This window comes from Sciurus vulgaris (assembly GCF_902686455.1).
Source record: "Sciurus vulgaris genome assembly, chromosome: 2".
Classification (NCBI taxonomy): domain Eukaryota; kingdom Metazoa; phylum Chordata; class Mammalia; order Rodentia; family Sciuridae; genus Sciurus; species Sciurus vulgaris.
Genome location: NC_136462.1, coordinates 110,736,268 through 110,753,136, shown reverse-complemented (window position 1 = coordinate 110,753,136; position 16,869 = coordinate 110,736,268). Strand labels below are relative to the sequence as shown.

At 38.6% G+C, this 16,869-nt stretch overlaps 1 protein-coding gene and 1 long non-coding RNA gene across 7 annotated transcripts in view; one reads left to right on the top strand and one right to left on the bottom strand.

Annotated features, from left to right (window-relative positions):
- LACTB (lactamase beta) overlaps positions 1-6,150 on the bottom strand; it is a 22,397-nt gene extending 16,247 nt beyond the window's left edge. For 2 of the 6 annotated variants that reach the window (XR_013761591.1, XR_013761592.1), the window contains exons 1-5: positions 5,731-6,150; positions 5,247-5,313; positions 2,981-3,171; positions 2,328-2,673; positions 1,132-1,293 (exon numbers count right to left, since the gene is read on the bottom strand). Coding sequence is in view for 3 of the 6 variants with exons in the window: in XM_079125675.1 (XP_078981801.1) it covers positions 1,132-1,297; positions 2,328-2,673; positions 2,981-3,171; positions 5,247-5,313; positions 5,731-6,087 (1,127 nt within the window). In the remaining 3 variants the exon portion in view is untranslated. Of the gene's footprint in view, positions 1-933; positions 981-1,131; positions 1,298-2,327; positions 2,674-2,980; positions 3,172-5,246; positions 5,314-5,730 lie in introns of those variants that run through there. The other 4 variants (XR_013761593.1, XM_079125675.1, XM_079125677.1 and 1 more) reach the window with 4 other exon arrangements.
- On the top strand, positions 5,320-16,869 carry LOC306653001. The gene is made up of 2 exons (XR_013761603.1): positions 5,320-5,627; positions 13,993-16,869. It is a non-coding gene; the product is annotated as an uncharacterized lncRNA (long non-coding RNA).

Here is a 16,869-nt window from a genome sequence, read left to right as displayed (position 1 = left end):
TCATTGATTAAAATAATAATCCATGAGAGCATACTGGTATGAATAAATAAGTACATAAATGAATAAATAAGGAGGGAAGTACTTTCTCAAAAGATAATGCTAATTAACAAATGTTGAGATGACGATGAAATTAGAAAGTCACCACTCAAATGTTGGGATGATGATGGAATTAGAAAATCACCACCAAAAATAGCAACCATTATTGTCATAACTGATCCAGACATGAATCATAAATGGATGTTAAAACAAGTAAAAAGTTTGATGAGAACTAGGAATTTTACGTAGTAGCTCCCCAAAATATACACGTTAATTGAACAAAGGAAAAACCAGCAACTTCACAGTGGAGAAATGTGACAGGCACTACCTCAACAAAGCCATTAAGATACCATCACTAATAATGGGACATACTGACATCATGTGACCTCTGAAAGACATGTCAACTAAAGCAATGTGGGATTCTGTATTGATCCCTGGACCAGAAAAACTACTTTTTTTTTTTTTTTTCATTTCTGCTATAAAGAACACTATTAGAACAATTGGCAAAGAGTCTGAATCAATTTCTTGAATTTCCTTGTTTTTTAAAAATACACATTTAAATATTTTTAGGTAATGACATGCCATGTTTGCAACTTATTCCCAAGTGGTCCAGAAAAAAATAAAATATACAGATAATGAAAATGTGGTAAAATTATAACATATGGGGAAACTGGGTGAAGGGTATATATGAATTGTTTGTACTATGCCCACGACTTTTCTGTAAGAACAAAATTATCTCAAAATAAATGTTAAAACAAAAAATAATAAAAGGAAAACAAACAAATCATTAGATAAGACATAAGAAAAGAGGCAATTAAAAGAGCAAATTAGAAATGCACATGAAGGGTGCAATTTTGATTTAAGTATTTATGTACTTACATTATTATTGCTATCTTTTATCTAAGTGTCTTGGGGCACTTTACAAACATGTTTTATTTTCCTCTCTGTATAAATAGAAAAAAGAAACATGTACAAAAGCGCCCAAAATGTGGTAAATTGATTTTGGAATGGAAACAAAGAAAATTTGACTTTTAATTGGTAACACAGTGTTAAGATGCGATATATAGCTAGACACACCAGAAGGTATTTGTTTACCTTGCTCTATTGTAAATCACTGGCTCATTTTCTTCCTGCACAGTTGTCAGCATATCCAAGTCATGGAATATTTTCTGCATATAGTCCAAATATTTATATCCTGAAGCTCTTTCTACTATGGCTGCCAGTAGGGTATAGCCAAAAGTTGAGTACAAAAACTGACTACCTTGAGACATCATTGCAAGAGGGAAAAAAAAGAAAATGCTTGATTATTATTAAAAAATATGTAAAATATTTTCCCACTGAAAACAGGAATACCTTTAAAATTGGAATATTTTACTTCAGCATATAGAAAAAGATTACAGATGATATATCAACAAATTCATTTAACTTTGTAATAAATAACCCTGCTTACTGCATCTCACTATAATACAAGAGTAAAATGATGATCAGTATATGTACTTAAAATTTTCAATGACTCTATTCCTTTCTCTGATAATGAAATAAACAAATGAATCCTATCTCAAAACAAAACAAAAATCATTCAAACTGACAACAAAATAGGAAGGGGAAGAAAAACAAATTTGATTCCTTTAGTCAATTGTCTTGTTCTCAATTCATCTACTATCTACTGTTCAAGGTATAAATAGATACACAAGTTCTCATTTTAATAAAATATATGTAGATATAAAAACTTTCAAATACACATTATATATGTATAATTTTAAATACAGTCTATATGTACATATGTATATAATTTCAAATATACATCCTAGGATGTTGGGATTATAGGCACACTGGACTCAGCAACTTAATTTTAACTAAATATTATATTCTAACAACATTTAAATATTCCTATTAGTAACACATTATCTTTTCTACTTTGGTCCAAGTTTTATTTGTGGGACAATTATTCCAACATTCTCCAAAATTTCCCATGAACATCTTGATACTGAGATTCCTCTAAATGGTTGCATAGCCTTCCATGGGGCTAAATAATCACCTGCCTGGATGCCAGGTTTTGTTAGGAAGTACTGAAAAAAAAGAGAGGCACTGTCTTTCCAATTCTACTATCATGTATAACTAAAAAGAACAAATTTTTAAAAATTTTAAAAAATAAACAAAAAAACAGGAATGGCGCATACAATCACTATCAGCCTCACTGAATGCACTCAGGATGATACACATTTTGGATTTCCTGAAAATTTAACACTTCAATAATAATGACTTTGTTAAGAGAAGGAATGAACACTCACCAGGTTTAAAGAACAAAGGATCATTTTTAAATAATCTTAGGGATTCAATTGAATTTTCAAATTTTTCTTTCAAATATAATTCACCTTGTTCAAAATCATTTTTTTTCTTGCCATGTTTTCGACATTTGGATTCATTATCCTGTTCCATCTTAGTTTTAGCAAAGTCATTCTTTTCATTACTTTTGTTTCCTTTTTCTTTCAATTCTTTTTCTTGATCAGATGCCATTGTTCCTTTCATCATCTTCAAGGCTTTATAAGCTTTTTCTTCTTTCACCTTTTTCATGTCCTTTTCATAATGACGAATTCCACTTAAATGGGAAATTAGTAATCTTGTTGTGACAGAAACCTAATTATAAAAAACATGAAAATTCAATTATAATATTAAACTGCATGATAATAAGTTAACAGCCTAGGAATGAATGCCTCAGTAATATTTTCCATTTTGAATTCCTGCAGGAAAAAGGTCATGTATAGATCCTGATCCTCAAATGTCAGAAAAATACCTACCAGATTATCATACGAATTAAAAAAAACTTAATCCAGTAACAGTAACTGAAATCAAAGCAAAGAATCCTATGAAACATTTCAAACATAAATTTCAGCATAAACCATTTAACTACCCAATTAGTACACTGAACTGTGAGTTTCACTACCTTTTCACCTTCATATTCTTTTTCTGGGAATTCAGGAACATAATGCTGTACTGGAACATCAAGATCTAGTTTCCCTGCTTCCCACAGTTTGGCAAGAGCAACCATGGTGAGGCTTTTGCTGATGCTGGCAATTCTCATAACTGTCTCTGGTTTACATGGCACACGGTTCTCAACATCGGCATAACCTAAACCTTTGGGTAAAGAAAACCAAAACGTCTCTATTAATAAAGCTTCATGGCCAAACAAGTCTTCGAAACTGAAATCTTAAAACACCTTGGGTATTTTTCTTAAGAAAAAGATATTCCACTTTTATAAGTTACTTAGAACTGAACATGTAAGAATGAGTCTTAGCAACACTGACAAAAAACAAGCCTAACACTTAAAACATTATAACTAAACTGAAAGTGTACCCTGTGTATAATTTTCATCTGACTCAAATACTATTTTGTCTTAGCTTATGTTAACAATTTGATTATTCCATTTTTTAAATAAATTACATTTTTAAAGAAAACATTTTTATAGCTGGGCATGGTGGCCAATGCTTGTAATCCCAGAAACTCCAGAGGCTGATGCAGGAGGATCCCACTTTTGAGGCCAGCCTTGGCAACTTAGCAGGACCCTGTCTCAGAAAATGGACAAGGGATGTACCTCAGTGGTTAATAGCCCCTGTGTTCAATCCCTAGTACCAAATAAAGAAAAAAGAAAATATCAATATTCTTCAGGTTGTAATCATTATTGATTTTTGAGTTTCCACTGACATCCTCAAAATAGCCATTCGATCAAAATGAATGTGAAAAGATGTCCTGAAAAGCAAATCCAGCTATCAATTTAATTCAGCTGCAAATCATAAGAAAAACTATGTACTATTAATTTAAATCTCCTACAAAAAAAATTAGTTTTCATCTTTTGCACATAGAGAATGCATGGAAATCAAAAAAATATGAGGAATAGAATTCTGAAAAGGAGTACCCTGTCTCAGAAAATGGACAAGGGATGTACCTCAGTGGTTAATAGCCCCTGTGTTCAATCCCTAGTACCAAATAAAGAAAAAAGAAAATATCAATATTCTTCAGGTTGTAATCATTATTGATTTTTGAGTTTCCACTGACATCCTCAAAATAGCCATTCGATCAAAATGAATGTGAAAAGATGTCCTGAAAAGCAAATCCAGCTATCAATTTAATTCAGCTGCAAATCATAAGAAAAACTATGTACTATTAATTTAAATCTCCTACAAAAAAAATTGGTTTTCATCTTTTGCACATAGTGAATGCATGGAAATCAAAAAAATATGAGGAACAGAATTCTGAAAAGGAGTACAATGACTTTTTAAAACTGTATTATGCTGAAAATATTTGCATAAAATAAGCTCTCACCCATAGTTAGCATTTATTAAATTTTCATAAATTAATTATGTATAATTAGGTATACTGATACAAAGTATACTTGGAGAAAAATAACTTTCCAAAACCCTACTGCTCCAATCAACTTCTTCTAAAACTACTACTTTTTTGTCTGAAATTCAATTTTAAAGAGTAGGATTCCTAAAAACCTAGGATGACTTACTGGACCAATTTGTGTGCATTAGAGAAGTCACATTATAATGTTTTGATGAAAGTATCATAAAATAAATAGAAATGCCTCTCTGGAAGCTCCTGGCTTTTTATTTGAAAGTAGTTAACATTCTGTCCAGCAAAAAAGAGTTAAACTATACATTCATTAGGGAGGACAGATAGTGTATTTCTAGTATTCAGAGTAATGCCTTTTACAAAAAAGAAAACTCATTAATTTGTGACTGAATTTACAAAAAAAAATACATAAATTCTGGAGTTTTATCCACCCATAAGGGCTATCTATAAGTATGCAATAGTGGATATTTAATGGATTGTTCTATATACCCTTTTCAAACCAATAAATCCGGTCCTAAGAGAAGAGTGAGATTAGAAACAAGTCATTTTTAAGACTCCAATTTCTTTATTAGTCACATTTTAATTATCACTTTTGGTTTGGGGATAAACCCAGAGCCTAAGCATGTGCTCTCCCACTGAGCTACAACCCCAGCCCAATAGTCACATTTTAATTCTTACTGATTAAAAAATAACAACCTGATTATTTATCCTGTATACATTGTCTCGACAATATGTATCACTTTATTTAAACTGAACAGTAAACAATTTATGGGATTCACTCCAACCACTATACTGCCAATATTTTATTCACCAACTGGTACAAAACAAGTCGCTAAATAACACTTTTCTGAGCCCACCTTCTGACCAGACTTCTTTTCCATCTACAGAAACTCCGACCACTATTCCCGGTGCGCCCACCTCGTCCTAGGAGCAAAGAAGGGGAAACCTGACAGTTCAAAGACAGGCGGGATAACCTCGCACACCACAGGACGCCCGCAGGCTCCGCCCACCCAACGGGTCCCGCCCACCCGGGCTCTGGCCTTGCCCCGCAACTAATCTCTAGGGGTGCGCTGAGTCCGCACACTGGCAGCGAAGGGGCAAGCCCCAAGACGGGAGGTGACCTCAGCCCGGAGTTGGGCAACCCTCAAGAGCTTCTGACCGCGATGTAGCGGTCGGGAAACGGGAAGCTGTTTCTCGGAAGCCGACAGCCCGCACCCCACCGCCCAGGGTGGGGTCAGGTCAGCCCGGAGATACAACCACCGAGGGGTCCCATTTCGGGGTGAACCGAGAATAGGGCGCCAGGTCCCCGGCCGCCGGCGCCCCCCTCCCCAGTCGCAGCACCTTGATTCTGTGCAGCAGGTCCCGGCTGCTCTCAATGGCCCTAGCGAAGCACCGGGAGTGGGGAGGCGCCAGAGTCTGCTGAGACCGCGGGGCGAGGGACTGCTCCAGGGGCGGCTCGGCCTGAGGCGACGCCTCGGGGTCGGGAGCCGCCGGGGGTTGAGCGGGGGCAGCGCCCCTCAGTCCACCGGCCAGCTTCACTCCAAGCGCCAACCCCAGTCCCAGCCCCAGGCCCCCGACCCAGCCATGGCCGAGCGGCGGCAGCCCAGCCCGCTGGTGGGCCCCACGTAGCCCGCAGCCCCAGGTCCGGCCCCGGGGGGTCGCAGCCCGCAGCGTTACGGCTGACAGGAGCCGGTACATGGCGTCTCTAGAGAGCCGACCGCTTCTGAGCTCGCGCAGGCTGGGCCGGGGGCGGCGCGGGAAGGGAGGGCCGGAGGGAAAGTCAGGGGCGGGCCTGTGCAGACCTTAGCAGTCGACGCCCGACGGCCGGAGCACCGAGCGCATCGAGCCCTTCTTCCATTCCTTCTCTTTATGGATATTTTCCCATCTTTCTCTCCTTTCTCTCAGTTTCTCTGTCTCTGTTTCTATGTCCTTCTCTCCCCCACTTCCTTCCTTCCTTCTTTCACTTTTTCTCGCTTTCTTTACCCTTTTCCTCACCTCAGATCAAACGTTACCTCTTCAGAGAAATATTCCTAGTTCCCATCCTTTGGGAGTTCTCGCCCACACTTTCACACTTTCTCCTCCCAACCCCAGTGTGCACACCTTCTTAATAATGTTTAACACTTCGCATAACTGAACTTGCTTGTGGTACCTGGAATTGAATGCATCATTGAAGTGGCTAGATTCTTTACAAAACTGTGACTTACTTCAGCTTCAGGAATAGCACCTGACAGCAAAACTTTCTCTCTCTCTCTCTCTCTCTCTCTCTCTCTCTCTCTCTCTCTCTCTCTCTCTCTCTCTCTCTCTCTCTTTATGGTAATGGGAGTTGAACACAGGGGGCACTCTACACTGAGCTACATGCCCTCATCCCCCACCAACACCATCTTTTTTTTTTTTTAAATTTTGTGACAGGGTCTCACTAAATTGCCCAAGCTGGCCTCCTCCTGCCTCAGCCTCTGGAGTTGCTGGAATTATAGGCATGCATCACCTGTCCAGGCTTCTTCTTTTCTCTCAATCTCCCTTTAAGTCTCATTTCATCTTCTTACATTCGCCCAAGTTTCTCTTAAAATCTCGTACTTTTGGAGAACTAGTGCCACACTACATCAAATATATGAGGTGTTCTAGTGGTTGCCCTGGGTTAAGAAGTAGAAAGGGCAGGACCGGAGTGGGGATTGCTTTAAAAGAGCCACTTCAGGGATCCTTGTGATGACAGAAATGTTATCCATTATCAATATTCCAGTTGTGATACTGGACAGTTTGGCAAGATGTTACCATGGGTGAAACTGGGTAAAGGCTCCATAGGATCTCATTGTCTTATGTCTTAGAACTACATGTGAATCTAAAATTCTCTCAAAACAAGACATTTAATTTAAAAATAAGAAAATATACTATGAACCAGGATGACTATTCTGAAATTCAAATAGGAATCTATCCCCTGCTTAAAATCCCCTTTATAAACAAGAGAAAGCCCAGACTCTGGGGTTAGACGTGTGGTACAGATGAGAATCTACTGAGATAAAAAAAAAAGTTTGTTTCCAGAATTGAGTTTACCATAAAGGAATGAACTTGATTTCCTCTTTGTCAAAAGGGTAGTCAGCCTCTGAGTCCTGAAGTTGTGGACTTTCATTATCCCCAAGTGGTCTCAACCCCCTGAAGTATAAATGCAGAAGGTCTTGTTTTTTCCAATAACTGCTACATGCTTTGCTTAGCCAAATCCTTCTCCAACTGGGTAAAGGAGAACTTCAGTAATGGTTCCATCTGTTTTAATACCTTTTTAAAAAAATTTTTCTTAGTTGTTGATGGACTTTTATTTTATTCATTTATTTATATGCTGTGCTGAGAATCAAACCCAGTGCCTCACACATGCTAAAATACCTTTTTAGTCATATCTAGTTATCAAAACAGGGTAAATTTAAAGTGAATATTTAGACTTGTTTCCTCTGTCAATACTCTCTCTCTCTCTCTCTCCAGGAATTAAGCAGGGTACCTCTTGAAGTTGTGAGAGGTCCTGGAAGAAACTGAGTAGGAGTAGTGCAGTGGGGAAGGTTTGCCTTCTTTTTTTCACCCCTCCTTTTCCTTCTTTTTGCACACCACCCCATGCCTGTGTTCACTCTCAGGGGACGGATGTGAGGAAAGGGAGTACATGGAAACTGATGGTTCCAGCAGATTCCAAGAGTGTGGCTTTGGGTCTGGACCACACAGCTGCAAAGCTTGGTGTGACTGCCCTCAGGGGGCGTTGCTGACTGTGTGCATACAGCAGGAACCATCAAAGACCTTTGCTTTGCCAAAGTTGGTGAAATCCTCCTTAGGCTCAGGTAGACACTGAGGGGGGTTAAACCTCCAGAGAAGATTCCCACCTTCAAGTATTGTACACAGACCTAGCCACCCTCACAGAGCATATGGCTTGTAACTCAAACCCCACATTTATCTGGAGGCTCTTTAGTTTAATATTAGATGAACCCCTTCCCTCAGAAAAGGTTAATAGGTGCTTTTTGTTAACTTTGATGTGGGGGAGTAGTTCCATTTGTATTTGATTTGATTTATATAAATAAAAAAATAAGGCATTATCTGTTCCTGAGCCCTATGGACATTGACATTTCATAAATGAATAATTTGTACTTGTCATACTCCTTATCACTGAATCAAGGTGTAGTGGATATTTTTCATTGTTTTGGTCTGCCGCCTCTGTTTATGACTTGGGCAAATTTGTTACCTTGTGAATCCCATTTTCCTAACAAATGATAATAATAGTGGCACATACTCTCACAGTGCATGTTCTGTGCCAGGTACGGTTGTGAACACTTTATATATATTATCTCATACCGCCTCATAACAACTCTGAAGATAGATTATGTTATTAGCATTGCTATTTTGCACATGAGGAAATGGAAGTACAGGCAGGTTAAGAAAATTGCCCAAAGCTAGTCAGTAGGTAGGTAGGGTCCCAGGAATCAACATTCCCATTCTCCCTTTTCTTGGGAGCATGTGTGTGAAGTAGGCTTCCCCAGATCAGAGATGCATATCTTTGGAAGTTGGCAGTACCATCGAGGGAGGTGACATAGAGCTGTCGCTCCCCAGGCAGCAGTGGTGGCAGGTGTTTTCATAGCCTGGTTGGTGATGCCCACACTGGCAGGGCTACCTTACCATGCCCTATGCTATTCCCTGTAGCACTCTCAGGGAAAAAAGATTGAAAGACTCCTCCATGGAATGTCTCCTATACACCTGCTATCTCAGAATAATTTAAAATGCCCCCCTTTCCCTCTCAAATCAGGGGATGAAATATGCAGCCATCCCCCCAATATATTTTAATAAATTAATTTTTCCTTGGACTGGTCTTTGAATTTGCAGCTAAGGATATGGTGATATAAAAGGATCCTCAGAATCAGACCCCTCTCTTTCTACCTTGCTCATCATCCACCTCTCACCTGTGATTTTTATCTCAATTCTCTGAAAACAGAAGATTCGTAAATGTTTTCAGTCCTTTGCATAGGTTTTTTTTGTTCTTAGAATTTTCTTTTCCCCAGTGTCCATTTCCTTTTTACCATCATGCCCTACATTTCCCTATTGCAGAACTTTGCCTCATGTTACAAATTTTATTTAACTTTCGGGTTGTTCTTTGAGAGCTCTCTGTCTATGATATGTGAGTTTCTTCAGAGTAGAGTCTTAGTTTCATCTGGGTTTAGCCTAGTGTCTGGCACATGGTAAGCTTCAAGAAATATTACTGAAAACTCTATATGAGTGAGTGTAAAATTGTACTTTTCATAGAAAAATAGTTAACATTGATATAATTACCTATTTACAGAGTAGTTTTAGCAGTCTCCTACTAAAGTTTAATTCTCTGAAGATTTTTGTTTGTAGGTCTTGACTTTTAGCTTGAGAGAATCCTATTGGGGTCTTGGAAAATGAAATTTGAGAGAGGAGGGGACCTTAAGTAGCACTAGGCATACCCTTTGGGAAGAGAGTTCACCATTATTAGACTATTTTTATGTGTTGGCTGACTTAGATACATTATTTCACTTAGTAGTAGGGTTAGCTCTCTTATAAGTCAGAAAACTGAGGTTGGGAGAGGCTAGGTTGCATGCTCATGGTTAAATGGCAGAATCAGGATTTGAATTGGGATCTGCTCTAGGGTCTGGCCATTTGCTTGCTTGGCTTCCCTGGGAATCTGTACAAAGTGATTTAGGCAAGGGATTGTGTATTCCATGTTGATTTCCAGAGGAGGGAAGGCCATAATCTCCTGTATCCTCCACTGTTTAACACATCTGTACACTGTCTTTTCAGCCTGTATCTTTGACAATGTCTTCAAATGGAGACAATATAGTTGATGGTGTTACATAGGATTTCAAAGCTGGGAGGTACTTTAAGCATTATCTAGCTTGGTAGCTTTTGTGAGATGGGGCATTTAGAAATGCTCTGGGCTACTTTTTGGTTTATCATAATGGAGACTGGGGGTCCTGACATTGAGTAGAGGTGGACCCAGAATGATTTTGATAGTCCTGAAATCTGTGGGTCAGTTGCACTACAAAGATTCTCTCCTTGACCAAACTCTAGCTAGGCTCTTCTGAGTCCTCTTCTTGACTAGGCCTCAGCCTTGGCCTATAAAGACTTGAACAAACACTGACGTTATTTCTAACAACTCAAGGCCACCTCCCTAGGAAAACCCTACTTCCCTTTAAAGTGCCTGCCTGAGAAAACTGAAGGCTGCCAAAAGAATTTACCATTTGTTCCAACCAATACCTGAAGATAGTGTCTCTGACTCAGTCTCTGTGGGACAGTAGGAGCCAAATTCCAGTAAGGGCCAGTTAGTAAACCAGATACATCTCATGAGGACCCACTACCTTTACTACTTTTTTGGTAATTTTTCACTTCCCTGCCTCCACTCAAGTTCTTACTTCACTCTTCCTTCTTCCTCTAAAATGAACCCAATCACTTCTGCCCAACCCAGTGGAGCCCAGGTCTTTCCCTACTGTAGGTAGCTACTGAATAAAACCAGCACTTTAACTAATGTCCATCTGTGTTTACATCAAATTTTCCTGTCCAAAACATAGCCCTTGAGAAACAGAGCCTTATTTTCAAAACAAGTTCTCATGGGTATGTTTACTTTGTGATAATTCATTGAGCTGTACACTTATGACTTCTGTACTTTACAGTCTGTATATTATACTTTAATATGAGTTCATATATAACAAAATAAAAACCTGAGGAAATGTTGATGAGGAATAATTCAAGAAATAATGAAATGACATTAAGTAGAAAAAGTAAGACTAGAGTTACTTTATATTAGGTAGAGGGAAGTGAAGGGAGGAGAAAAGTTATGGGGGAAGATATGATAGTAGAGTAAAACAGACATTGTTACTTCATGTACATGCATGACTGTGTGACCAATGTGATCCTGCAATATGTATAATATGAAAAATAGAGATTATACTCTATTTATGTATGACCTATCAAAATGTATAGATGCATGCCACTGTCACAACTAATTAGAACAAATAAAATTTAAAAATTAAAAAAAAGAAAAAGCACGACATTCTGATTTGCATTGGCAAAAACACAAACATGAAGAACATGAGAACATGGATGAATAGGAATTTGGTATGATTACAGGTGGTGTTTAAAATAATTTTTTAATGATGTATTTAAAATACTTTATTGATATGTAGTTGAAATATAACAGTGCATATATTTGAGGTGTACAACATGATAAGTTTTGATATCTGTATATCTGTGAAACTGTTACCACAATCAAAATAATTAATATATCCTCTGCTCTTCTGTAATCCTTTCCTCCTTCTCTCCCACTCACCTTCCCCAAAGCAACCATTGATCTGTTTTCTGTTTTTGTAGATTAGTTTGTATTTTCTAGAATATATCAAATCATATCCTATTCCTTTTATTATTTTGTAGTTAATACATGTTAATACATGTATCAATTGTGCATTCCTTTTCACTGATGAGTAACATTTCATATTATGGGTATAACACAATTTGTTTTTCTGCATACTTGCTAATTGACATTTGGGTTACTTCCAGTTTAAGGGTATTACACATACATCTGCTATTAATATTCATATACAATTTTTTTGTGTGAACATATGTTTTCATTTCTCTTGGGAACATAACTAGGAGTGGAATTGCAGGGTTATTCCATAGTTCTATGTTTAATCTTCTGAGAATCTGCCAGATTGTATTCCAAAGCAGCTACATCATCTTACCTTCCCACAAGCACCATAAGAGGGTTCCAATTCCTCCACATCCTTCTGAGCACTGTCTTTTTTATACAAGCATCCTTGCAGGTGGGAAGTGGTATCTCATTGTAGTTTTGGTTTGCATTTGAGCTTATTGTCCACTTTTATATCTTCTACAACTCTCTATGTAGATATTTTGCCCATTTATATAATATTCTTGAAATGACAAAATTGTGGAAAAAAAATTAGTGGGTGACAAGAGGTTGCCGACTGGGGTGATGGAAAGTGAGAAGGGAAGTGGGTGTGGTTATAAAAGGGCAACATAAAGAATACTAGCGACAGCACTATTTAATTTGACTGTGGTGGCAGACATATGACTCTACATGTCATAGAAATAAGCACACACACACACACACACACACACACACACACACACACAAGCAAGTAAAAAAAAAGAACAATGGAAACCTGAATTAGATTGATAAGATTGTATTTATGTTAATATCTTGCTTGTGATATTATACTACAGTTTTGTAAAATGTTACCATTGGAGGTACTGGGTAAAAGAGTAAAGGGTACATAGGATCTCTTCGTATTATTATTATTTCTTTGTGTGTGTGTGTGGTGCTGGGGATAGAACCCAGGGCCTCATGCATACTAAACAAGTGCTTTACCAGTGAGCTACATCCCCAACCAAAAACTTTTTTTTTTTTTTCCTTTTTTCTTTTTGAATGCTGGTAATTGAATCCAAGGCCTGGTGAATGGTTGGCAAGTGCTGTACCACAGGACAAAATTCCCAGTTCCTTCTCTGTATTATTTACCAGTGCATATTAATATATAATTGTCTCAAGATGAGAAGGCTAATTCTTGAAATTTAATTAATCCTTATTGGCTTCAGAACGTTTTCATGTCCCTTCTTGAATGTAACTATGGTACCACTCTCAAAGACAACTCAAATTCTGTCTTCTGTAGACTTCTTTCATCAATATCAGCCCTACCTATGCTTTCCTCTACCATGATCTTTGCTTTCTAAATTGTACCTGTTGATGTTCTGATATAGATTGCAACTCCTGAAGTCTTAGCTTTATCTTATATACAGTTGTGTCTCTCATTTACAGAGCACCAGACTCATTTTGTGTCTGATGGGTCTGAAATGGGGTGATAAACTCTGAACCTTGGTTTCTTCATTTATATATTAGGGCTAATAATAACTACATTTAAGTTTTGTTATGAAGGTTAACTGCTTCATCCTGAAAAAAAAAAAAAAGCATAAACTTTAGTGAATAGACTGAATAGAAGTAGAGATCAGAACTGTTTATTCCCTTCTAATTTGTGAAATAATTTAGTGAAAATAAAAAACAGGATGTCAATGGCTAAACTATCTAGCTATTTTCCTGCTACAAACTAGTCTTCCAGTAAAACAAATTGTACACCTAGTAAAACAAAATCCCTACATTTGTTTTTTCTCAATCTCAATTATTTGGTTGTTGCTCTACTGTTAAAGACAAAATAGGAATCCAATTTCCTGTGCCACTACTGGATTGGGATTAATAATAGCCTTTCCTTGAAATGACATAATGACCTTTTAAAAAGAAAGTAATCAAGTCATATATGAATGCATTCTCACTGTAATCATGGGAATTTTAAACTCTTGGGAACTGGGTCAAACCTTGCAGACCCTTCCAGGTCTGTCCCTGCAGATCCACAGACTCTGACGCACCTCTCATAGCTATGTCCCTCCAGCTAACTATTCTCTGCCTTAGGCATGGGCTTGGGGGATGTCCCCATTTCACTGACTAGCAAGCTGTGCAATGGATGACCTTTACCTCCTGGAAAAGTGGGAAAGGATTTTTTTTTTTTTTTTTTTTGGTCCGAAAAACAAATAATGAGGTAACCTAAGTCTATTTTATTCTCACAGCTGTAAATAATTTCTAAGGGCAAATGTTAAAAATCCAGAATCCATGGGGAACAGATACCTTCTTCATCCTGTCCACATTGCTCTGAGGGTCTTCTGCAATGCACAGCATTTGATACACTGATTGTGTGAGGAGCCACCCCTACCTGCAATTCACAAGCTGCATTCAAGTCACTGCAACTTATAAAGCTTTGTACAGAGTCACCCTAGCATCTGGCTTCTAAGCTGGGAACATACAAACACAAACAAGGTCAGCAGGGTAGACAGGTGGGGAGCCCCTCACATGGTTGAGCACACTGTGCCCTGCACAAGGGAGCCTGGCATAGTGTGAGTGCACTGCAGTCCTGCCTGGGCTCCTATTGGCAAGTCATATGCTGGGTCTGGAGGAAGAGGCACCTTTTTCTAATATGCACAAAGGAGCAATGTATGCTCCTGGAAGCCCTGGACTAATGTACAGACTTAGGACTCATTTAGTACAACAAGATAAGTGCTATAATAGGTAAATAAGAATAACTTTGGAAAGGGAAGAGATATAGTGGAGGCTGTCTAGGGAAAGGAGTTAAGAAAATGACAGAGAGAAGGGACATTTCAGAAGGGCCTTGGAAGGGAAACAGAAATTCATCCAGTAGAACTGGTCAAAGAAAGGCAAACAAGATGGGAGAAACTGAACAAAGCTACAAAGGCTTGACAATATGAGACTTGTTTCTGGAGCAGAGAATATCTCACTCTGGTTGACTAAAATGAGGCTGAAGGGAGGCAGAGCCAGATGACACATACCCTATAAGTAACACTGAGGATCCTGGGCTACAACCTGTAAGCTGTTGGTTCTCAAACTTTGGTGTGATCTGAAACACATGGAAGTCTTATGATAAATGTAGTTTCCTTAGATCAAACCCCAGAGATGGATTTTGATTCAGCAGGTCTGGCAGGGGCCAAGAATGAGCACTTTGAATGATTTTTTCTTCCAGGTTTTGATACAGTGGTCAGGGGGAGAAAATGCTCTGAGCAATAAGGATGTTTAAAGGGCAGAGTATATGGTGGGCTCACAGAGCAAAGACTATCAGCTGCAAGGTGGAGTTTGAAGGATAGCTGGTAGAATTCTCTTTGTAGTGCTCCTGATAAGCTACCTCAGAGTCCAGCCCTTCTTTTAATGAACCTGTTATAGTTGGATCTGGAATGTCCTCCAAAAACTCATTTGTTAAAGGCCTGGACCCAAGGCAGTAGTGTTGCAGAAGTGGAGCTTTTGGGAAATGATTGGGTTGTGAGAGCTCTGACATCATCATGGATAGGTTCATAATTTAATAGCATTATTGAGAAATAGTGGAAACTGTAGGAGGTGGGGCACTGTTGGAGGAAGTAGGCCATTGTGGGCATGTTCTGGAGGGTATATCTCCTACCTGCTCCCTCTGCTTCACTATTACTATAGGGTGAGCAGCTTGTCTCCATCACTCCCTCTGCCACAATGTTCTGCCTAACCTCAGGCCCAAAGCAGTGGAACCAGCTGATCATGGATCAGATCCTCTAAAACTATAGACCAAAATAAATCTTTTTTTCCTCTAACCTGATTTTGTCACAGTGATGAAAAGTTAACACACCACTTCTATGAGTGAGCAGGTCTAGTAACATTTTAAAGTGTAAAGAAAGCAGAGGGCAGTGACAAGAAACAAGGATTCCAGGCCCAGCTCTACCAAGTTGGGTGGGTTGTTTCAGGCTAATTATCTTCCCTCAATCTCAGTCTATATCTGTGAACCAACATGCACACTCAGGTCCCTTTCAGTAATATTGTGAAAAAAAATCTTAATCTCCCAAAAGGTTCATTAGAGAAGGCAATAATGGAGAAGGCAAAAAATAAAGTGAAACAATCAAACTCTGCTATTGGGAGTTGGGATAGGCTCAAATTGTTTTGGAAAAGGGAAGTTCCTTCTGGAAGCTTTTGGAGCCTCTGTGTGTGCCTCACAGACCCCAGCACGGTGCTCTGCACTCAGTAAGCACTCAACACATTTAAATTTATTTACTTATTCATTTATTTTTACCAGGGTGTCAGAGTTTGATCTTCAGGTCTGGACATTTCTGTTAAACTCCTTTGTCAGTACCTCACCCACCTGTGATAAGCAAGCATTTAATATGGAGACTTGCCTATTTTCCAGGATTCGGTCAATTAGGGTTCTCAGTGATCTTGGTGTTTTCCAGTGTTCTCGGGTACAATAACCAGGACATAATAATAACTCTGAGGTAGTTGTGGGATGGTGGGAAAATTAAGGATCTTAAAGGTGATGAAAAGTTTTTCGTAGAATTCATTGATGTATGCAGACTGTACCTTTTAAAACTTGCCAAATGGAGGTAGTGGTGAGTGACATTTGAAAGTCAAAGAGAAAGCACAGACCAGGGAAAGCATCCTTCGATTTTTGCTGGGTAAGTGGTATTTCTTCTCATCATAACCCTATCTATAAGTATATCAAAACATCATACTGTGTATCTTAAACATATACAATAACATCTAAAAAATTTTATTTATCAGTTTGCAGATTGGAGCCTGAGTGTATTCTGGCCACTTAGGCTAGAATAATGTATAAGCACAATGAGCTCATTATTGGTGAACGAATGGGAAAAGCCAGAGTGGAAGCTGTGATCAGAGAGACAGGTATGTAGAAGACAGTGTGGCCAAAGTGACGCTCCCCAGCTGAGGCAGAAGCTGTTTCTCATCTCTTTCTACCCTTTCAAAAACAGACTGCTGGAGCTGGGCATGGTGGTACAAGCCTTTAGTTCCAGTTATTTGGGAGGCTGAGGTGGAAGGACCACTTGAACCTACAGGTTCAGCCTTGCAATATAACCCAATCAGGTCTCAAAAACAAAACAAAACAAAACAAAACAAAAAACAAC